At 38.3% G+C, this 24,892-nt stretch overlaps 1 protein-coding gene across 5 annotated transcripts in view; it reads right to left on the bottom strand.

Moving 5' to 3' along the window:
* NPAS3 (neuronal PAS domain protein 3) overlaps positions 1-24,892 on the bottom strand; it is a 611,537-nt gene that overhangs the window by 23,631 nt on the left and 563,014 nt on the right. For all 5 annotated transcript variants that reach the window (XM_050898262.1, XM_050898263.1, XM_050898265.1 and 2 more), the window contains 2 exons: positions 7,125-7,318; positions 456-562 (listed from right to left, as the gene is read on the bottom strand). In XM_050898262.1, coding sequence (XP_050754219.1) covers positions 456-562; positions 7,125-7,318 — 301 coding nt within the window. The remainder of the gene's footprint in view (positions 1-455; positions 563-7,124; positions 7,319-24,892) is intronic.

The raw sequence follows: 24,892 nt of genomic DNA, 5'->3' as shown, positions 1-24,892 counted from the left end.
GTGGTTAAAACACTGGTAGAGCTGTAGCTCAGTTCTGTATTGAAAAACCTGGTGAAATCCCAAATATGCTGCAGTTTTTTACTTCCACATTATGACTCAGAAATAAAAAAACAAACAAAGAAGTTCATTTTCTGTGCTAGGGAGGGAGTTTCTCACCTAAGCAATACCTCTTTGAAGGAGTAACATAACGCACAGCACATGTAGATGAACAGCTGCTGGCAACTCTGGTAATACAAATATAATTTTTTGTTTCTGCATATGTGAACAATCTTATATGTCTATAAAAAGACTTGAAAATAAATCATACAAAAAGTTATATTTGAGCCACCCCCTATGAAACCCTATGACAAAAAAAGCAGGTGCAAGATGAAGACCCCAGTCGTGGAATATAAATAATAGTTCAGGAACAATCAAGTGTTGTACCAGATTATTTTGACAAAAATGGAAGTACTTACAGTCTAAGTGACTATGTCTGATGCCTTCCACATCTTCAGCATGAATGAAGTGGTAACATCTCTTTCCTACAATATCTACAGGGGTCAGATCCATGTAATCACTAATCCTAAAAAGGAAAAAAAAACCCAGCCTATAATTCAAGAAGGAAAAGAATACAAGAACTGTCAAACGACTCAGTGAGTGAAATCTGCTAAAAAGTTTTTTCACCACCATAGTAATTTGAATGGAATATCTGTACAAACAAGACACAGCCTTAAAGAAAAAAAAAAAGAAAGAAAACATTTTTTAAAGAAACCTTGAAATCATTTTATCCATTTAAATAAGTGGAAAGTTAAATTCCAGTGCATATTCTCCCCGTAGCATAACACCAAGACAATATAATTCCATGAAATTGTAAAGCGTTAGCAACAATCCAAAATCCTCATTAAAAGACCAAGATGATTCAAGGTTACATAATAAAGTAAAAACATGTTATGTTTATACCAAATGATTAGAGACACATTTCATTTCAACAGATTGGTCTTCTATTGGGTATATTCATGAAAAAGCTCTTCAACCATTTCTTGGCACCAAGTCCAAACTGATATTTCAAGGGATATAATTTAAATGCTGAGACATACAGATGCCTCAGGGTGTTATCTTTTTTAGTCTAATTCATTTGGGAGCTCAGCTTTCACTCTGGGCCCTTTCAACTGGGACTTTGTTGTTTATTGCACATAGAAACTTTAAAATCTATTCTGCAGACCTTTGTGTGCATGTGTCTGTGTGTGTGTGTGTCTGCATGCTTGTGTCTGTGTGTGCGTGTAAACTTCTGTCATAGAGTGTCAAGATGTCAACATTCTTAAATGCAGTACAGAAAATAACAAAACAATTGGAAAATGCCTTGATTACACAAGCATTTAAAAGTATGTCTGTTTTCTAGAAATAGAATAATTTCTTAGAGTTTGAAATATGCTGCAATGATTGGGGTTAAGCCCACTTTGCAATTGTAAGATATAATTGCCATCCATTTAAGGGAGTTGTAAGAAACACCAAACGTCTTGATATAACCAGATAGCTGAAACAACTGGAGTGTGATCCTGAGGGAGGCCAGTGGGGAGGCTAAACCAGGTGGACTCAAATTTGCTAGTAAAAATTGTCAAATCAAGTTTAGCACAAAACACAACAGCCTTCTCCCACTTTCATGACAGAGCATGTTGAAGGATGTGCACTTTCAAACAACTGCCTTGTAGTTATAGCACTTAACCAAATGTGGGATACCCATCTGGGGATACCCGTCTAATGTTTATCACAAACCACAGTTGAAAAGCACCTCTCCTACCTTCTCAGAGAGGACACAATTCACCAGGATAAAGACAAGTTTGGAATGGTGGCAGTGGGACTCCCTATCCCTCCTGCTGAGTTCCTCCAGTTTGGTTGCACAGTGAATTATGGGCTGGGAAACAAAGGACTTGGGATCTCCGCCCAGTGATAAGAAACCTCACCAGAAGGAAGGGAGTCTGAGATGTAAAGGTTCCTGTCCCCTGGACTGTATATTATCTTTTTATACTAAACTAAGTGTATAAAGAGTCCATGGAGCAGGAACCAGAACTCAAGTCTCTCCCCCTCCCATGTCTACGCTCCTCACTGGCACACTTTGCTGTCTCTTCTCTGGCCCAAGAACTGTGTTTTCTGTTAGGAGGTGGCTCTGCTTCAAGATCAGGGAGAAGAAATGCCACCCTGCCCAGCCTAGTAGAAAGCGGCAATCTCCAGGCAGGCTACTGCCCTGTGATGTACCCAGGCTGCAAGTGCTACAGTCCACAGGGCTAACACGGAAGATGATCATTCTACTTCCCCCTCTGGTAAATTCGACTCAGCTGTATTTTGTTTCTCTGCAGCAGCATGTTTGTGTAAAGTCTTCACAGATAAAAATGGACACAGCAAGGCAACGGTAGAAGCAGATTCACAATCCCTTAAGTTTAAGGTTGCACCAGGGGAGGTTTAGATTGGATATTAGGAAAAATATCCTCACTGAAAGGGTTATCAAGCATTGGAACAGGCTGCCCAGGGAAGTGGTTGAGTCATCATCCCTGGAGGTATTTAAAAGATGTGTAGATGTGGCACTTAGGGACATGGTTTAGTGGTGGACTTGGCAGTGTTAGGTTTACGGTTGGACTTGATGATCTTAAAGGTCTTTTCCAACCTAAATGATTCTATGATTCTATAATAGTAACAAAAAGCTGTTTCAAACAGACATATGAAGGACACAGGATTTTTTGTTTGATGAAAAAAGTGGAAGAAGAAACAGAAAGGATATCCAGATGTATGTGATGATCACTGGCAAGCAATGACACCAAAACCAGAAGCAAAAGAAATTACATCAAATATGACACCCATGCTTATATCAAAGATACCAAAGATGGAAAATAAATAATTCACATGGAGAAAAGAAAGAAATATTATAGCATATCTTAGAGCACTAGTTAGGAGACAGATCTTGTAGCTCCCAAGCCCTTTGACAAAATAAAGCAACAGGTTGATGGGTAGGAACTTGGTTCTGCTGAACACACTGACTTAAAACATAAAAAACATAAGCACAAGCTTACGTTTGAGCAGATTACTGGTTCCACTGACTTACAGGACTGTTAACATGATTGAAATTTAAAGGTAGGTATATGGTACTATGCTTTGCTGAGTTAGGACCAAGTGGTGCACACATTTGTAGGCTTGAGGCTCTCTACACAGGACTGTTTCTGCATATCTGAAGGAACTATTGGCAACCACCGTCATGGCCAACAGGCCAAACCTCTTCCATTTGGAAAACACCATATTCACTGGGTTATTTGCTTTTGGGCATATATTAGCAGATATGGCTATAGCAGTCCACATTAAACTGGGCTATAGACTCTCTCCAGATGGTCTCCAATCACCAACAGTTGATACTGAAAATACACAGACTGATGCTGTACTCTAGCAGCAGTCTCTTTATTTTGCTTTTAGTTATTTATCACCCTCTAAGTTATTTATCACCATCTAAGATGATTTGTCCTCTGGAGGTGCTTTTCTCACTCCACTGACTAATAAAGAAATTCTAGACTATTTTAGACTAGATGGTGAAGTTTACATGACATGAATCCCACATTTGGAAAACAGACATGGATTAACACACCACATTTTAGGCAACAAAATTTTACATCCCCATTTAACACTCTCAGAACAAAATATTAATTGTTAGAAATAGCCAGTGTACTAGCTAACAGATCTTGTCTCAAAGGGAAGCTAACTGTTGACTAGTTTGTGCACTGAGTCCACAATTCTGATGCAGATCTCTTCATTCAGAGGAAAGTAACAAGATGCACCCAAAGACTTGAGTAATGTCACTCCTGCTCCCTGCTGTTGCAAGCAGGCAACCACTTGGAAAACTAGGAGTACTATTGATCTCCCCCCTGCTGATCCAATGGTCCACTGTGAGCATTCATTTCAGTTAAGTAGCATGGCTTCTGCTCCATACTCCCCGCAGCTGCCAGTAACTCCCCATTGCTCCATAAATAGTGCTTACAGCTTCCCCAGCATGGATCCATTTTTCTCTGTTTTCATCAATGTTGTGCTTGCTTTACTGTGGCACCACAAAGAATTTCCCAGCTGCCCACAAATGCCAGGAGTCAAGCCCATATATTCAGGATGGGATACTTATCTCCTTTTCTATAGTCCCAGAAGAGAGATCGCAACTTCCCCGACTCGGAGAATGGCCTTGGCAAATGCCCAGATAATTCATCTGACAGCTTCAATCAGCTGTTCAGTTAATTCCTTCCCTTCTTCTGTCCTTTCCATTCCTCCAGCTTTTACAGTCATATTCTGCTTTGTACCTGCTATGAAATCCAAGTCCTGTCAATCTTATTCCATTTTCCATCAGTGGAAATCCCACTGCCTCAGTGAGCTAACATTCACCTCCCAGCCCCAGCAGAAGTGTTTCTACTATTTGAAATTCCTTTTATAAACTATTTTTAACACTGACACAGGGGCTTAAAATGGAACTATTGCAACATAAATTCAAGTACCATCATATGCATTCTACCCTAGCATATGAGATAAAATCCATCACAAACAAGGAAAAGTTGCTTTATAATGTTGCCTTCACCTTAATGAATGAAAAACATTAGTAAGCTCAACACTTTCTTGCATAAGTCAGCTGGCTTACCATAGTCTATCACGTGTTATCAGCTTTTTCTATGTGATTACCAATCAGCGCTCCACATCTGATGCATTTTACGTTTTTCAGTGATGCCTTTTTCAGGCATTTGCAAGTTTTATTGCTACATGAACGTAAAGGGAAACTTTGAGAAAAATGTTTAATTAGAAAAAAACATATACAATTTAGGGCTCATAAAAATGTCAAACTGATGGCAAAGAAAGTATAAATCTTTCTAACATGGCCCACAAATTCATATCATACTTGACCTGACGGCAGAGTTCATTTTTCACATCCATTTGATTCCTGGCTTTTTTATTGAGGTTGCCAACGAAGGTAACAGTAAGTGCAGGTGATTTTGTTAAAAGGAAATCTGTTCATTAGGAACTGGACAGATACCAGCAACTCATTCACAGAGGCCACTGAAGAACTCTGCAGTGGTAGCAGCTTTCCATTACTACCTAGGTAGGACACAGTAAAATCCAAGACTAAGGCAAAAAGTTTCTTCTAGATCCTACTGCTAATCCCCAGAGATCTTTCACCAGCTGCCAGATTACACAGAATCTAGATGCTCATTGGGTAGAGTCACAGGCAAAAACTCAGCCCAAACTTTAATACTGTTACCAGCTTTCTCTGTGACCTTGTGCAAGCCACTTTCTATGGAGCAGTTTTTCCAAGCTTAAAAATGAGAATAATGTATTCTTTTTAAAATAATGCTTCAGAAGTTTAGATTAAGTGTTCTCTCTAATAGCCAAGTAATATTATTATTAATACTATTGTGGCAGTTCAGCAACATGACAGCAAAGATAACCTCATAACTGAAATCCAAGATTATTTTAAATTGTTTAAGGCCCTGATTCAACAAAGCATTTGAGTTTATCCCTTTTTATAAAAGTTTATACTGATGTGCTATCCTGATCATAGGTATTCCATTATGATTGAGCAATTATGATTGCTCATATCAGAGAGCTTCCACTCTTAACTTATAATATGCCATGGCTGCTGTCACATGAAAAGCTTGCATTAGTCATCTTGTTTGTTCCACTTTTTGATGATAGGTCCCTGTCGTGGTTTAACCCCAGCTGGCAACTAAGCACCACACAGCCGCTCGCTCACTCCCCCTGAGTCGGAATGGGGGAGAGAACTGGAAGGGTAAAAGTGAGAAAACCCGTGGGCTGAGATAGAAACACTTTAATAGGTAAAGCAAAAGCTCTTCCTGTTGCATCTTGACAAAATTTCTTTTGACTGCATTACCTTCTTTCTTCCTTTCCAACCTTTCCTCCATACCTCAGACTTCCATCAATAGACCCAAACTTCTTTATTAGCTATATCTTCCTTCTCAGATATCTTCACTCTGCTCTAAATACCCTTTCCTTAGATTTTATTTTTATTTTTGAGGGCCCTGAGGGCACCAATAAGCCTTAATGGTCTTGACCAGCCCCCCTGGGCCTTCCCGCACCCTGCCCACAGCCCAGGACCCCATTTCAGCCCCTCGGGGCTCCTCCCACCCTGCCCATGGCCCAGGACCCCATGTCAGCCACCAGCCCCTGCCCCAGCAACGCTGCAGCAGGGCCGGTCTCCAGCTCCCCACAGCCCTGCCCTGTCTGGCCATGGGCCCTGCCGAGCCAGGCTCAACCCACGTCCAGGCCTGGCCTCGCCCAGTCCCCAGGGAGGTGCCCAATGCCTGGGGCTGGGGCTGCTCTGGTGCCCCCCGGCTGCCCTGTTCCTGGCTGGGGTGGTGGGACGGGCCCTGGCTGCCAGGTCCTGCCCCAACAGACCTCCACGGGGAGCCCCCGACACTACTGGCACCCAGCCCCCAGGGAGCAGACAGCTGAATTTAAATCTTATCTTCCACCTTCCTAGATCACTTGTCGCTATCACTTCGCTATTGAACATAGCCCCCCCCAACCAACTCCTCATCACCTGTTCCCACTTCACTGCTGTCTTTCCCACTATGCCCTTAACCAATTTAATTCTACAGTTTTCCCACCTCTTACTGCAACAGATCCCACCTCTCTAGCCTACTATCTAGGCCATCTGTGCTTCTGTTCCATTAAACACTGAGCACGATGTGCTGTAATCTGCAAATTAGATCAAAAATGGAAAACTTTAAAACTTCAGACAGAAAGACTTGCGGAGGGGAGGATGGGGGAGCATAAGGACAGCCATACAGGTCAGACCAACGTCTGTCTAGTCCCAAATCTTGCCTCTGAGAGGGACGGTGAGAGATTGTAAAAAGCAGGGAAAGCTTAGAGGAATCTTTCCTGGTCTATCCTCCCCTATTCCAGCAAGATGTCCTGCAAATTATAGTTTTTAATTTACCTTTACCTTCCAAGAATGTAATGAAAATGAAGGTCATGACGATGAGAGTGACTTCAGTGCTCTCATACAACACCAGGATGACATTGCAGGAGTCACGACTTTCAAAACTTTTTGCCAAGCCCACGGAACAAAGAATACACACAGCTAAAACAAAGAAAAAAGGAGCTAAAAGCTGTACCTATTTTCACAGTAAATGATATTGAGGTCCATATTCACGCGAGTGACAAACATGTGGCAGTCAATCCTGACTTCATTAATTGTAGGAGGTGGCAAAGCATGAGCAACGACAACAAGTCCCATGATTTGGCTGGGTACTGTCCGTCCGTGGGACAGTGACACTCTCAGACGTAACCGGCCTGTTATATGAATCACCTGGAAAATAAAAACAATAAAAGAAACCCCAGTGAATTCTGGATGCAACTGTGACATCAGTTTCTTTTAAAGGATAGCATTACTATTCCCTACAGACCACTTAACACAGCCAAAAATTGTACTAAGTAACTGCCAGTATTAGCGTTAAGCTTATTAATATTGGCTGTCAACATGTCCTATATGTCCTCATGGCAAAAAAGAAGACAAGAACATCACAGGCAAATGCTTCACATTCATCAAACAAAAACCTCGGAACTCCTGTGGTATTGATTTTTGTTGTGGTGGTTGTTACAGAAAGAAAGAAGAAGAAAAAAACAAACTAGGAATTCAACAAAAGAAAAGAGAGAGGGGGATAGAACTGAAATAATGAAGGTAGAAATTAATAAAATATTAACTTTATAACATTTGGAGATTGAATATGAGACAAAAAGATCGGCCGTTTTGAAACTTTTCCAGAATGGATTTAATTTAATTGCTAGTCACCTACACCATGGAGATACTGCTCACAGCCTTGAATTACTTCTTTGTGGTTGGCAATTTGAGAAGCAACAGCCTAGAAGTGATCAATGAGCTCAGCTGCAGGATGGTCTTCTTGCATCCACAGCAAGCTTTTTAAGAGCTGGTAGACGCGTAATGCCTTTGCCTAGTATGCTATGTATGTATGGAGAGCTCTGAGGGCGGTTGGTTTCTTTCCCTGTTCACAAGATAATGCCAGAAGATGCCCGGGAGACCCAATTGCACCCCCGGAGAGTGAAATTCTAAGAATGCTGCCTGAAATGGAGTAAGTTGAAACTCTGGGAAAAGAATAATCCACCATTTCCAGTTTCACTCCTTCAGGAGTTCTGTGGATAAATAAAGGGGTTGTTTTTTTCAATAAAAGAATATAAATACAGCACTGATGCCAGATATCAAACTGAAAATGGAAACTGCAGTTCCTGTACTCATGGATAAGAGAGCCTTAAGAACTGGCAGTTGCGGGCTTTCCCAGATTTTCCACCCTCAGAGTGTGTTACAACATCAACATGAAGAGAAGGCTTCCAGCATATGGGGGCCCCTTTCACTGTGGTCCCAGACTCACTACCCAGAGGTCAACAGAGATGTTGGTTGGTACCAGGTGCACTGGAAGAGGTGACAGAGATGGGATGTAGTTGTAAGTCCACTGATACTCATCTCACAAAGACAGCAGCCAAACTCTTTGCTTCTGATCTGAGATTGATTGTTAATAGAAAGTGAGAGAGAAGAAAATCTTTCATTAATAAGACTGCAAACCACAAAGTGCATCCAAATTAAAATCTAATTCATGCTAGCAGATCTGTGATCTAAGCCTTGAAGGTTGTTTCTTTTTTTTAACCTAATCATTAAAATATCTCCTTTCTCCACTATTTTACATTTCGACTCCAGCCAGTGTGGTGAATCTGAATGAGGAAAGTGATTAGCTGCTGTGTTTGTCCATTTCAGTTGCAGGTTTCTGACCACCCACATTTGAAGTAACTGTTGCCTAAACTCACACTTAATGCACCTTCCAAAGGCAAACTATTCTATGAATATTTGAAAAAGTTCCTAAAGGCAAGGATGCAAAACCATCATTTCAAAAACACTTTAATTTTTTTTTCTCAAGACCTCATTAACTAATGAAGAAATAGCTAAAAGAAATAGGATTAACTTCACAGGAGGGGCAGTAATAGTATATTTTGCTCCTTCTAGCTAGGCTTGCATATACATATGCTTTTTATCATTATCTGTCTCTTTTTATCATGCAGTTTCAGCTTACTGCAAAAACTCAAATCTGTAAATGCTTGGAAAAATGCTGATGGATAACTAATAATAATGTGAAAAATAATCTTATACTGAATGTGCTATGCAAAAGTATTGTTGTTTTGTTGTTTTTTCATGAGAGTCCTTATGCTAATATGTTTGAAGTTGGCACTATCACTTGAGGGAATTTTTAAGATATATCATACTTAAAATCCATTTATCTCTTCCTCGTATTTTTTGAAACCTCCATGTCATTTGCAGCTAAATATCAACATGATTTGTTTTTGAACAACTCTCTATTCAGTCAGTACCTCACTTTTTTCTGATTCCTCATCTGAAATACATCTCAGATGTAGTACTACCACAAGAGACAGTTCCAAACCTGCTAGACCCACCATATATTAACATTGTTGAATTTCAAGAGAGTTTGCTTCCAGATTCAAATTATTTAGCTTGTTCCTAGCTCTATCATGGATCACAACGTGTTCTAAATCCCCATGTGAATTCAGATTTTAAGGGTCAGCACTCAATTGCATTCTGATTCTGCACACTGGGAAATGTACAGCAACTGCCCATCAGTTCCAGTGCCCGTGTGCCTCTAAAGAAACTGTATTTCCATGCCTGAAATCCCTTTCTGTGACAACATTAGTCAAACGCACCAAGTGGGAAATCTAATTGGTAGTAAAAAACAATTCTAGCTGTCATGACCTTGTCTACATTGTGAGTACTGCCACTTTTAACACGGGTTCATTTGAACTGGGATTAGGGCGACAGGAATTATAGGGTCAATTATCTCCGGTAGCTAAAATTAATCTCTTTATAATTCAATCCCACAGCACTAGTCTATCATATCCTAAAGCAGTATTATGACTTTAATGGAGCTAAATTGCAAGAATAAACTGTTTCATGAAGGACAATACTTGGATCCAGATGTAAATATTTAAAAAAATTTGCTAGGAATATTCTGAAAATCAAAAGTAAATGCAGCTCTTCTGTGCAGTTTTCTTTATAAATGCTTTCTTCCGAAAAGTATGCAACAGTCCAATTCCATCTTTAAACTATAATTGTCTTCTTTCTAATTATGCTATATGAATAGACTGGCACATTTAGATGTCACAGCAAGAGAAGACAGTGATACTGTGTTCTGTCCATTATAAAAAGGTGGGTGAATGCTATACTCCTGATCACAGGGATTACCAGAAACTTTGCATGTCAAGAGCTGTACAGATTTCCCCAGCATTTCTCCATCTACCTCCTAAATGAAATTAGTAGCAAGACTCCTTTTTTACTCTAATGGGAGCTGGCCTGGGTTAACAGTTCAGAGACTTTTTTGCTTACAAACTGTTTATTGGCAGGTGTTGTAACTTGCATGATGATTTCATCCTATAGAAGCAGAGGGAAACCTTATGGTCAAAATAAACCTTGTGACCTGATCTAGACCAGGATTTGACATAGGTCATTCTGACCTGTGTTATCGCTTGTAGTGTAACCTAGTTGTATAACAGTTATACTTGGATAGACAGGTAGGTGAACCAAAAAGCATTCTGTAACAATAAAACTTTTAACACTGTGAAATGAAAATAACACATACGCTGCTGTAAAGATGTCATGCTGAAGCAAAACAAATACTATAAAACTCTTCTGTACTGTTTAATTGCTTTGTTAAAAAAATCCTAAATCAACTTTGCCTGACACTCCAGTATTGGAAAAGAAATCATTATTTGGCTTTTATTTTTAGCTGATTAGAAAAGGGATTTGCAAAATATTGTAAGTACATGTAAACACAGTTTATGAGTGTGGGAGTGTTAACAAGCCACATTGCTTGGACAAATATATATTTCTTTTCCCTGCCATATGCTCTCTTTAGTCATCTGTTAGCGATAAGCACTTAGATGTGCTCTACTAATGTCTACTCATTATAAACAAGCACATCACAAAGACCTTGATAAAACCTTCCCTCTGTCAATACTTAAGGAAAGCCCAGAGATTGAAAAACACATCTGGAACCTGCTCATCATCCTTTAAAGCTAAATCTCACCTCTGGAGATGGAAATACTTTCTTTGTCAAAAGACATCTTTAAATATTACATCCATTTTTTCACATACATGTGATGTCAGAGTAAGGACATGCATTACCAGAGGCTATAAAAACCTGCAAGCATGAAAAATCTGTGAATTTCACCTTTCAGATGTCTCTGTTCTTCAAAACTTAAACTTCCATTAGAAAGAAATTTCTAAACTATTTCTTTTGTTCTCTGTATAAATCACTATACCAATTTATTATGGGACTGAAACCACAGCACTGGTAGAAGTGCTCCCTCCACCTCATTTCTCTTAATGAGATATTAAATTTGAAGCCTTAAAATTATTGCTTAGACCCAAATTTTGAGAAGACAGTCACGTATGAAAACATACTGATTTAGTTTGTACACCTAGATATTTATTTAGCTGTCTTATGAACAACTCACACATACATTTATCCCCCTTTACAGAAACAACTGCGATTCACAAGGATATATATTTGTTTTGATCTCTCAAAGATGTTATCTTATACTTCCAAAATCAACACCTGAATCTTTAAAACACAATTAATTTGAACTGCTAAAATTGGCTGAAGAAATATCTTACAAACTATAGCCATGTTCTTACATTTTTGTTTTGAAGAGTTGTGTGCTCCTTCACTCACAGATATATGGACATGCATCTCAAAACCTGCCTGTGACACTAGTGAGACAAATGCTTTAACACTCCACAAGGTAAAGGGTTCCTATATGGTTTCAGGTGATTTCTAAGCTAAGACTGAACATTTTGAAACAGGCTTTCCTCTGGACTTTTCAAAGAAAACAGAGTCCACTGTCACATCTGGAGTTCACACAGTAATAACTTAAAATTTCTCCTTTACTACATCAAAATATATCCATGCCTATCAACCTAAACTTCAGTATACGTTTCTTTATCTACCACAGTTCTCTTCTTTCCTCCCTGTACCCCACCATAGTCACTACAACGTTTCTATTTGCTTATGTCTTCTCATGGTCAGAAGCCATTTATTTGTGGGGTTCCACAGCCCCATCCTCACTGAGACCAAAGCCTGCTCTCTCAGTCTACAGGAAAGCTTTAGGAAAATACATCAGTTGCCTATACTTATCATTCAGCAGCAGTCGGGACCAGAGAGGTCCAGTAAGGCCTTGTGTTTGCAGTTTCAGTAATACTTGCATATCCCATTCTCAGACTTACTGCATTTCTATAAACACTGCAGTATTCCTAACAGGAGGTCCCATGGAGCATGACATTTTGGTGCTGAAAAGGAGTGAGCCGCTACAGCTGCAATATGTTCGATCATCCCACATGTGCAGCAAGTTTGATGTGTCCCACATGCATCCAACTCGCTGTACACACACCGATCAATTCTCCATCATGTGTACAGTTAGCTTAACACACAGACGACACATTGAACTCGCAGCATGAGCCATGTAAAGTAGTTTGCACATGCCCACTGGCCACTCTTGGGGATTCCTGCATGTATGGAAATCTGATCTATCACCCCTCAGATAATGAAGTTGTGAAAGGTAAAGTTTGTAGATGTATGCTCCTGTTGTATCAATGTTAGATTTACTATCTCTTTTCATCTATAAAATAACCATCCTATCATCTTTTCCCTTGTTAACATCACCCATCTCCAACTTCATAAGTATCACCTACCTTTTCTCTCAGACAGCATAACAGAATAACATGTCTACTTACAGTAATTGTTCTCAATTGGCTTTTTCTGACTATAGTAGTCCATCTAATAAAAGATATTGCTTCTACACACAAACCTTGTCCTATTATATCAAGTCCACACCAGAACAAAGGAAACTAGTAGTTAGTGCAGCTGTCAGTGGGTCATTCTGAACCATGGTGGTTAAAAAAAAAAAAGAGACTAGGCAGTAATCTATGACTCCTGAGAAGCAGCTTTGTAAGTAAAATGCAGTCAGTCTTAATTCAGTTATGCACTGAATGCTACCTGAACCACTGTTGAGAGTTGTGGTCTTGAGCATCCATTCAAAGAATACAAGTCTGATTTCAAGGAGGGCGAACATTATTCCTAACACATACATAGTTTCAAGGTCAATAGCCTCTTTTCCATCTACAAGTACATTTCAAATCCCCTCAAATACACCTGCAAAAGACAGTCTGAAAATGGAAATGGTATTTACATTTAAACAGCATATTTGGTCTCAGGAAGTATTTTATTGTTAAAAAGTCAATACTAGTTTTTGGAGACACTCTAGGCTTTTCCCATCTTTCCTCTGATATCACTCTCTCCAAACAATGAGATTCAAAAGCTATTTTGCTGCTTAAAACAGTCAGAGCCAGAATTTAGGCTAATCCTAAGGAGTTTAAAAAAAGTATCCATATGAGACCTCAAACTCATTGGGTGCTTACAGACAAGCATCACGTGAGAAACACCCTGGCTTGGCAGGCTCAGTTCATAGCTCTGGCTCAATCCCTAAAATGACCTGAATAGAGTATTATTTATTGCATATGAGGAATGTTGAGACCAGCAGCAAGCACAATAGCCACAGTCACTTTCATTCAAGTACACCAAAGGGAACAGCTGCTCTTCTGCATAAAAGTTAGTGTTTTGAGCACTCACGCAAAAAGCTGCTTGTTCCTCAACCTCAGGATGCACAACCTCCTATCTCCTACTTGCCTCTCGCTAGATAATAAACTAAAGGGAAGGGAACAGGGACAGCTTTCTAACTCTCCAAAAGAGTGAAAACAAAAAAGAACCTGACATTGCCCATGTTATGTCTATCATATGAAGCTCCCTGATCTGGATGTGGCTAGGTTAGGGTCATCTAAACAATAAACTACAGCTTCTCTGTGGGAGGAAAGGAAGACTGTTGTATGACAAACAATTGCTAAAGCTGCCATTTAAAAAAAAAAAAAAAAAAGGCATTTTCAAGAGTGTACAATAGGTTGTTCTTCAAGAGTTATCAAATCTTAATAGCCTGGGAAATGAACAGCAGACCAGAGGTTGCTCAAGAATAATTAATAAAAATATATTTGCTATCAACATTTTTAGATCCTTTAGATCAACGTTATTAGACCCTCAATTTATGGCTGATTTTTCATTCTGTTAAATAACAGCATTTCCATTTTATTATTTGGGGTAATAGATTAGCAATTATTGATTAGTATGGCATAGCACAATGTCCTGCACTGTATACGGACACATATATATCTTTATCACCATGATGGCTCTCACATCAGAATTCTGAGGTCCAGTCTTGCATTGGCATTCATTGCAGTAGTAAAATCTGCATGATCAAGACCTTCCATTCAAAAGCATATTTGTATTGTAAAATATGTTATCACGCCTTCCTTTCCTGTGTTGTGTTTTTTTATTAAGTGCAATGGATTAGTAAGCTGGTTTGTTCTAAATAAAAGATGTTGTAGAGCTGACACTCCTGAGATCAGCCTCATAATATAAGCTCAAGAAATATTGTGTTGAGTCATTACACATTATAATTTTTCATTTATTTTGCTTTATACAACTGCAAAGGTTTCCGTTTTCATAATCAGCCCCCGCAATAAGAGCTCCAAACATTCTACTATTAAATAGTATCCTTTAAATATATGCAGTGTTAGTAATTCAACATGCCAGGTTTTATTTTAATACCTTTGAACCCTTTTCCTTTTTAAGACGCCGTATTAACAACTCAATCTATCAACACTGCATTATTTTTTCATAATCCAATACTTACAAGCATTTGAAGAAGATCAACATGAAAAAAAATGGAGAAAGAAGAAACTAAATGAAATCACCACACTGCAACCTGGAAAAGTAGCCATAAAAATTGGTTTTATAACAGAATACTTTTTGAAGTAATTGGCACAAAGACTGTTCTAGTGCAGATTGCTGCAAGAGCGCTCTTGGCAAGAACATCATAAGCACTAGCAAAACTTTAATATGCTCAAACAGCCAAATACAAACTGACACCAGGAACCCATGTGTGGCAACAAACAGGAAAAAATAAAGTATCTCAATTTAATACAAACCTACATACAAAGGGATCAATTTTTACAATTCGTGGTTTAGCATACAATACAGCGGTCCTCAGAGTGAATATAGAGTAGCTATACATAAGAAATTAGAATTATCAATTCGAGGGAATTTCTCAAGAGTCCTTTTGATATGTAATACAGCAAATATAATGACTAAGAAACCAGACATCAATGCATTAAATGAGATCAGGTTGAGATCTATTTAGAAAAGACAGGTTTAAGCTGGAAAAAGAATCTCTTTGATATGACCTCCAGAGCAGACCATTTGCAGACGGATTCAAGATGAGCAGATTTACCCTTGCATATCTGCTTGCTTCACAGCTGCTTTTAAATATAAACTCTAAAATATCTAATATTGAGTTATTGCAGAATTAAGTCTATATAGTAAAAAAGATTAAGAACCTGGGATTTTCTTATACTTCTAGCAAATGTTATAATGGATTTTGTATGTTGAATTTGGAGGAATAAATGAAACAGTTAATTTAAAATCTACCTAACTTAACTAACTTATTTCTAAATGATCTGTTATAGAATCTGGCTACTGCTGGTCTAAGCTAGGAATCTGGAATATCTCAGAATTTTTGGTAGTCTGCATCCCTGATTTATGGCCAATACTTATTTAACCCTGAAACTCAAAAGATAGCTCCACTTCAACAGATTTTCCACTGCAAATCCCTTGGTGTTCAAATGTGTTGCATTTTTTTTTCCTCATGGAATGTTTGAAGTCTCCTTTAAAAATAATGCCTTGAGGATATTTTTTTCCTTAATACTATTTAAAGAAAGTTGAAAGCATTTAGCTATTGAAGTGTGCAGGGTTCTAATAAAGGAATTGTCATCCCTGCCCATGAGCAAACTCTCTCGGAGCTCACTATTCCAGAATTCTGGTGCTCCTGCCAGCAGTAAAAATTAAACCTGAAAAAGGACTTTTGTTGCATCAGTTCCAATAAAGTTTATCAGAGTATTGGGGGGTGGTGGAAACTGGCTACATTATTCTGCAACAGAAAGGGTGGAAAGGTTTTTTGAAAAAAGTTAGCCTGAATCCTGCATGTCAGGGCAAGCAAATCTTCTTGCACTTAAAGACAACCAATAATAAGTATTCTTCAGATGTAGTGTCTTTATTTCTATCTTTGGAGGGAGAAATAAAGTTGGTTTTTTTTTTCCTACTGTTTTATTTGATGTAGTTCTTAGCGGTCCAACAATTACCTTAGGTGATTCTCTGCACAGTGAGCAAGGACTAGATAAAACAAAATATCTGATATTAATGCATTTTTCCCACACACAGAGAAAAAATGTAGAAAATGCTGTTGTCTGTAAAGACAGAAATGGATTCCCCAACTTAGCCTTGATTAAGACAGTAATGTTCATGTTCTACTCAAGCTCTCCACCTGGGGTTGCAACCCCAGAATTCATTCTGAGTTTAGTCAAGAAAAGTCATATTCACTCTTACTTTGTGGCTAAATGAGTGGAAAGATCTGAATTTTTCTCATAGTAAAGCAGGGACACACTATGAAAAAGAACTACTATTTGAATGTCATTAATACCAAGGTTCCTCTGCTTGTGCTAATGTTGTCTGGTACAGGCTCCTACACAGAGAAGCAACCATTTTGTTTATTTTAATGCTTGCATGGTTTCCCCTAGCATGGCCCAAGTTCTGCTGGCTGTATACAAACACACAAGTTGTACTGAAAGATCTTGGACAACAGAATGTGTGACCTTTCCTGCAGAATGGCACAACTGTGACAAAAGCAAAGGTGGACATGGGCAAAATAGATTAATTTCCCATAATTATTAATATGCTTTCACCTTCCTCCCATCAGTGACACTTATATGAATCCAAACTACAAATTTTCAGTTTAGAAGGGAAAAACACACAGCAAAGTGTATGAGCTGATTTTTTGAAAAATACAACTGCGAATTCCAGAAAAGCTGCTGCAGGGGGCTAGTAATGCCTCCACATCCAGATGACGAAAAGGATTGATCATAGGATGGGAGGCAAGAGTGTTCTGGCATGTCTGCCAACATCTAGTCTCAGTAGTTCTCTGTGCTCAGCATTATATTTGAACAGTTTTAAATAGGTCTCACGTGGTCCTGATAGAGAAAGTAGCTGGCATTCAAACTGCAAGCCCCAAGCCCTGAAGTGGCTTTACAGAGACTGTGGCTGTAGGAGAAGGCTAGGGCACGCCATGACAGCCCTTCCAGAGAAGCAATTGTGTGTCTTTAAGTAAGTACCTCCTTTCGCTTGTTCCGAATTTGCCTTTTACTACTTTAATTTTGTTCCCCACCCTACATATTGAGAGACTGCAAAAAACTATACCCCATTCACCCTCTCTGTACACTGATGTTTTCTATCATGTGTCTCCATAGGCATCTTTCTTCCAAGCTGTATCTCCTAGGTATATTTTAGCTGTTCCACAACATTGATCAACGTTGTCACTTTTTCGCTGTTCCATGATCTTCAGTTTGAGATGAGGTGGGATAACAAGTGCACAAGTATTCAAGATAAAGGAAAAACATTGATTTATGCAGTGGTATAGTGACATTTTCTGTTTAATTTTTAATTTCTTTCCTAATAATTTCTTAGCACTCTGTTTGCTTTCTGACCACTACTGAGCACTAAGCTGTTCCTTTCATAAACCTCCCATTACAACTCCAAGTTACCTCCTCTGAGCAGTTAACAGCTGGTTCAGAGCTCTTCATTGTATATATACAGCCAGGATTGTTTTTTCCCAGGTGTATTACTTTACATTTACCTGCACTGAATTTTATCTGCTATTTTATTGCCCCTTCACACAGAATCATGAAGTTCTTGTGCTACTGTTCGCATTAGACTTACATTTTTACAATCCAATAAGCACTGTAACTTTCCTGTTCACCTTGGTTTCCATTTAATTTGTGAATATGTTGAGAACCAAAGGCCCCAGGAACAGCAATCTCTGTGAAAAAGCAGCAGTGACCACTTAAATTGAGAAAACTGACCATTCTTGTTTTTTGTTTTTTAAAGCACTAACTTATCCATGAGAGGATCCTCCCCCTCCACTGGCAGCTTAATTTCTTTCAGACTTTTGGTCATGGATGGTGCTGATTCCCGTGCTGGAAATGCAGCTACTCTGTATCAAATGGAAATCCCCTGTAGACACGCTTGCCTGAGAAAGCTTTGCAGAAGTCTTCGACTTTTCCTTGACATATTGTATTTACTCAGATGTCTACGAATTCTATTTTTATTTTAGTTTCAGTAGAAGTGTTCTAGGTTATGAGCTCCCTTGTGCTAAGACACAAGGAAGGTGTTGCCTACTGTTTACACTAAGCACTGTAAATTAACGTATATGAAAGGAACATGTCTACTAGGAGATGTCCTTCCTGAAACAAATCTCTGTATGACTTTCTGCAAAAAATGAGAATGAGTATACAGACTTCTTTTGCACAATTCTGTGAAATGCAATGAAATAATACTGATAAATTAAGAGCCACATACAAAATGTGTGTTCAGTGGCAGTGACAGCAATAGGTCATAAATGTTTGGATCTCAGGCTCGAGCTCCTTTCCATAGACACCTGACCTGTAAGCCTCTAGTGCCATCCTAAGCCTCTCCTGAAACTTCTGAAGAATGTGAAAATATACATATATACTTTCAATCAAATCAAATTTGCCCAGAAATATTCAGTGATGAGATCTCTTTCATGTCAAATCATGATTTTGCAAAAAATTTGTGACCCAAAATCAAGTTAATTTTGTGGAGAGGAGGGTTTTTGTGGGTATTTCAAGAAACTGTATTGTCATTACTAGCTGAAGTCCACCCAAACAAGGTATGTGATTTCTCTTTGAAGAAAAATCTTTTATTCCACTTGGAGATGGATGGTCTTTGCAAAGCTCTGACCTTCTCCTTGACAGCTACAAATGGACTACTATTTATGATTTGTTTCTATAATCCACTTAATGTAGCAAGCTAGATTATAGATAGCAATTTATTTGTAAAAATGATAACAAAACAGCATTGTTTTAAATGCCAGATGTGGATAAATGGGGAGCAAGAACTGATGAGACAAGATTCGTGTTCTTGAATATACACTGAAGAATTATGGCAGCCTCTTGCTTTATCTGCATTGGAATCAATTTACTAATTTTTAATTCACTGATTTTCTGTTGTTTGCTTAACATTTATTAATTGATTGTCATACTCATGCAATTAATTCAAAAGTTGGCAAGTTTAACATGCAGAGATTAATTTTCTTTTACTAACCCACCACCTAGAATACATTTTTTTTAAAAAACAGGTTACCAAGAAATTACCTCCACATCAATCATATTTATAAATGAGATACAGTAGGGGTGTTGCATGCCACCTGTCAATCCACACTGAACTTTTCCTTATATTTGACTAAGTTTTTCTATGTAATTTAATAAAATAACAAGAAAAAATTAGGACAGCTCTGTCTTTCACTCACTGCTGTCCTAACCAAAAGTCAGTTTGAACACCTAGGACTTATCCTCTGCAAGGCTGGGAATTTCTCATTTAAGACTATGATGCATCTCAGGTCGTATTGAAATAAATGGTATGCCTGCCCCATCATCCAGTGGTCACAGGATCTGCACCTTCCCAACAACCTTCAGGTTGCTCAGCTGTCAAGTGTTTCTCATCTGGAATGAGAGCCATTCATTTGCCCTTCATGTCACACTCATTTACGATGGCTGAAATGTTTATTCAGAAGGGGAGTAGAGATAATGAGCAAGGTTTCTTTGCTCTTGGTTACCAGGGGCTATTCACAAGACTTCAGACTCGCTCACTATATTCCTCATTGCAACACAAAACAGCAGAGACTGAGAGAAAAAATAGTGTTCCCAACTCTCATTATTTTATTGTGACTTTCACCGTATTTGGTGTTTAACTGAAAGCCTCAGTTTCTGTATCTTTTCTCCTCTGTGTGTCACTCATGCTGCTGCTGTAAGCTGGACAAATTGACAAAACAGACTTTTTTATAGAGAGAGGCAAAGAATATGCCTTAGACAACGAGTTTCTTTGTGGTCTCTATAAGGCTAGAATGGGCCCAAGCATTTTGATCTCAAAATGAGGATTTAATATCTCTCACAGACAATACAGAGGTTCGGATAAATCTGCAGAGTTAGGTACAAGAAGACACACAGAATGAATTCAGCACTTAATGCAGACTGTAAGATACATGAGTGTGCAAGCTGTGATGCATGGGAGTGTTGCAAGGCTTGTAGGAACCCAACCCAGACATTTATTTATTTTTGCACAGAAAATAAAACATGGCCTTGTTTCTCTCTCCTGTAATGTTGGGGAAACTATGTAGAAGAAAACTTTAGTCTTTTCAGCATTTGAGTTAAAATCTGAAGTTAGCTCTTCATGTAACAACTAAGGGTAGAACATATATGTACATTCATATATGCTTTAATCACCTGACCAGCCCACTGATTTAGTGGGACTAGATCCATGGTCTATTTGCGAAATAAGAGTCTAAATGATCTTGGCATCCACTGATAAGATTGTCAGAAACGTATACAATATTTAACAAATCAAGATCAGTGGGTTCCTACAGAATGTAACAGAAATCTACAAAACTAATGTGAAAAGCCTTAAAACAGTATCTTTTTGATGGGTTTTAAAACCATCCTATGGAAATCTTTAGCAAGCACATAAATTCTGTGTTAAAATCTATGGGATTGTTAAAGATACCTGGAGAAAAGATATCACATCATTCTTGTTAACCTGGTAGAACTTTTCAGTAAAGAAGGGGAAATAGGCTAGGAACATACGTAAATTTTGGAGACTTTTATATAATTTGACCTGGTGAGTCATTAGTAGCCCACTGCACATCGATCTACACCGCTATGAAATCCAGTGATGCCTGGTATTGCTTAGACCATGTAAAACAGCTCAGGTTTTGGCTCATTATCCTGTTTAAGTCACTTCTATTATAATTTCTCCTGTTTTGTCATCCACTTATGCTGAGCACCTTCCTTAAATCTCAGGTGAAATCCACAGGCCACTTCCTACAAACATGTGCTTCGAATAATTGACTGTTTAGTTTAGCTGCTAAATTTAAAGCAAGCCAGGGTTATGGCACTGTATATTTTGTTGGATATATTTTCTGGCTTTGTGGGGTATTGGCTGCATGATCTGATAAAAACTGAGGCTAAATGAACTCCACAATTTGTATTCTTACAGCCCCAAGTTTATTGGCTTGGTTTTTTTTTCGTTGGCTCTGTCTGTAAGGTTCATTACTTACAGTTACTGCAGAATCAATCTGAAATGGCCAAAATCAGTGATGGAATTTATAGCACAATAAACGTACTGCCATACAAGTGCTGTTACACATGAAAGGGCCTCGGAATATTCTTTTCAGCAATCCTTCTACATACCAGAGTGTTCTGTTTTTATCAATTTAACAGAATCATCACAGGCATATTCTGAGAGGTGTAATCCTGACAGCTACACAGCAGATTTTCTCTGAGGCAGATATTTTTACAGGAAAACAATATTATTGATAAAATCTTAGCATATCAGAACACAGAAAAGAAACTGAACACATCTTTTTCATTCTCCACATCAGGCATTTGCAGCTCCATTTCACACCCCCCCCTCCAAACCAGAAAGAGTTTATGAAGAAAGCGTTCTCACAGTCCTTGAGATGTATATTAATTAGTTATCAGTTTAGCAACCCTGAAATCTAGAGTAAGAGCACATGGTGAGCACTATGGTGTGTGGAAAACATGGAGGGCACTTGAAGCTAAAACATAAAGTACAGCATCAGTAGTTGCCTCTTTATAAAGTTTATAAAGATTTACATTTCTACTTAGTCTATTTTTCTTTCCAAGTGTCTCTATTATAGACATCTCATATTTTACACCATTTTGAAGCACAGAAAGTTTTAACTTTAGCATGATGCATTGTGAAAAAAATACAGAAAAGACAGATGGCAGGCTGTCCTCCCCAAAACTCAATTTCATAATATGCATGTGATTGCTAATAGGCAGACACTAAAAAACAATTTTCCTTGACGGAGAAGGGCTGATAAATTGTCAACATAAACTTTGTCTGTGGTTGCTCCAGTGATCTAAAGCTCTTCTGTGAGTTTTGTACCATCAAAGTCTGCATCTTACAACCATATCAAAATTTATGAATGCATATGACTATAAAGTGACTGAAAACAACCCATAATGCATGTTTGTGTATTGTGAATCAGCTCCCTGCTTCCTCAGGAAAAACTGTGTCCAGTGCCCCGTTCCTAGCCCTGGGCATGTGACTGTGGGAGAGCCAGACTGGGTTCAGTGATGCCCTGTGAGCTAATTAAAACAGGGCTCTGCATTTAGGTATCTCTTAAACACAGTGCTAGGTCTAGCAGTGGACTGACCTAACCAACACAGTCTTTGTAACAATAAAACAATGTGAAGGATCACAAGAACTGAAAGCAGTTGATTAGTTAGGAAAAAAATACACATTTCTGAGCACTTGAGCAAGGAGTACAAATGAAAAGGCTAATAAGGTAATGATTTTCAAGAAGAGAAATGTTTATCTAGTATTTCAGAGGCAAAACATGCCTGGACCTTCCAAAATATGTCAGAAGTGAAAGGGCTCATTGAGTTCGCATGAAATAAAACTAAGCATTCAGTTCATACATGCACAAATTCTTGGGGAAAATGCCCAAACTATTTGTACATAGAATGAGACCCGTTTACATTGAAAGTGGAGTTCTTTTCAGATTTAAACATTTCCCTGTAACTGGTAACTACTAATTTTGATTTTTTAAAGGCTTATAACTATTAAATATTTGCACGCCTGTAAGAATTCAGATCTTATTTCTGAGAATAACTGAGAAGCAGTAACTCAACAGCCGATGAGCTGTGACTGCTCTGTTATAAACATATTTGCCTGGAACAAAATAATGTGATGATCCCACCACACGTTTAATTGCAAAAGTTTCTTAAGTTTGATTGTGAAAAGACTATGAACGATTTTGATCAGGCTCTTCTTGTTATACAGAGGAGACACTACTTGCAAGTATGTGACCAATTCTGTAAAGTGAAGCCATGGGAAGAATCCATATTTCTTGAACTTTCTTTTAATTAGAGCAATACTGTCAATTTTAAAGGCACCGAACTTGCATCCTGTTGCTCTAATAGTTTGCAGTCTCTATTACTCTTCATATATGTCCCCTAAATTAAAAAAAAAAAAAAAAAAAAAAAAAGGAACAGCAGTAGACCAAGAATAGATCTCAAATTTAGGAAATATTGCCAAACTTAGGCAGATACACTCTTTTCCAAGTATATTTGGATAGAGTCACTGATGTGCTATATTGTTTGGTTTAGGATTCAAAAATATACAAAGACTAGAATTATAACTGAATATGTCTGTACAAAGGAAAGGGGAATGGGAGCTTCTAATGTGCTATCACAAACAAAAGTGGAAAACATATTGTTTACAACTGATGAAACAGACCTTGGCTGTGTCCTTTTAATAGCAAGCAATTCACACAGCAATGTGCACATGAAGTTCAGAGAGAATAAAATACCTATCCATAAAAAGTGAAATAAAACTTGTAACCCTCTTCAGGGTAACCTCTTCAGAGCTCAGACCTCTCTACGCAATCTGAATGGATTCCCAGTAAAGGCTCCAATATGAAGTTGGTAAGAAAGTTACCAGTTCTTGGAATACACTTTGTGTTTTCGTTCGTTTGGGGTCTTTTGCATGAATTTTAAGAATGGAGAAAATTAGGATAATTGTGCTCTCCCAAGGTTACTCTTAGATACTGATTATTTTCCTTTAAGCAGGCACAAAATCCTTGGTTTTAAGGAGGAACAGCAAAAAAATATAGCAGTAACAATTAAAATTTCTTATTTCATACTGGTTATAGATGCATTAAGGTATATAAGCTCCAGGGTCAGTATAAGCCTTGCTCAGCTTTCTTTAAAAGCATTGGGAGTAATAAAGACTTCCATTTTATCTTCAGTGAAATAATACTGCTGAAATATCACCTCATTTTTGATGTCAGCAGTGATTTCTTTTTACCTCCATGATGTCAAATGGGAATTATTATTATTAGAACGACGGCTTCCTAATGATGCTGTAAAAAGGAGAAACTGAAACTCTTCCCACCAAGCATCTATATTCTGCCTTCTCCATAGGGTAAAGCAGATGGGCTCAACCAGATGCCATTCTTCAGCTAGTATCAGTGCATTAAACAGACAAATCAAGAGGCATGCTTAAACATTTAGAAACAGAAGCATAATGGCTTATTTGGTTATGTAGTGGTGTACATGCACTCTGGACAATAGAGAAAAAGGACATTTATACTATAGGAACTCTTTCTGGGAAACATGGCCTGAAACACTCATGATCAATTTTCTGTTCTAGAAGGTAAAAACAGGAAATCAGTGTCCAGATCGCTCTCCAGAAGTCATTGCACCAGGTTAAGTCAACAGCTACAAGGAATGAAAGCCTCATGTGATGGTCCTTTTTCGACTACTGGCTTCATGTATGGCATACTGGTGATGGACACATCACTGAAATGCTCTGTGCCTTTGTTCTCCCATTCTGTCAAATGAGCAGGTACAGAGGAACCTTGCTTCGTATGACAGCAAATTATACTAAAAAATTTGGCTTTTGAGTAAATGATGGGCCTTATGCAACCACCTATTCATGTAGAAAGTCAGTGAAGAGTAGCTGCAAAGTGGTACCATCTGCATGAGCGAATGGGGCATTTTGATTTGCTAATACTTTCACTTTGGTCCAAATATAAAGAGCTACAG

This window comes from Gymnogyps californianus, chromosome 5, assembly GCF_018139145.2.
Source record: "Gymnogyps californianus isolate 813 chromosome 5, ASM1813914v2, whole genome shotgun sequence".
Classification (NCBI taxonomy): Eukaryota; Metazoa; Chordata; class Aves; order Accipitriformes; family Cathartidae; genus Gymnogyps; species Gymnogyps californianus.
This window is presented reverse-complemented; position numbering and strand designations above follow the sequence as displayed.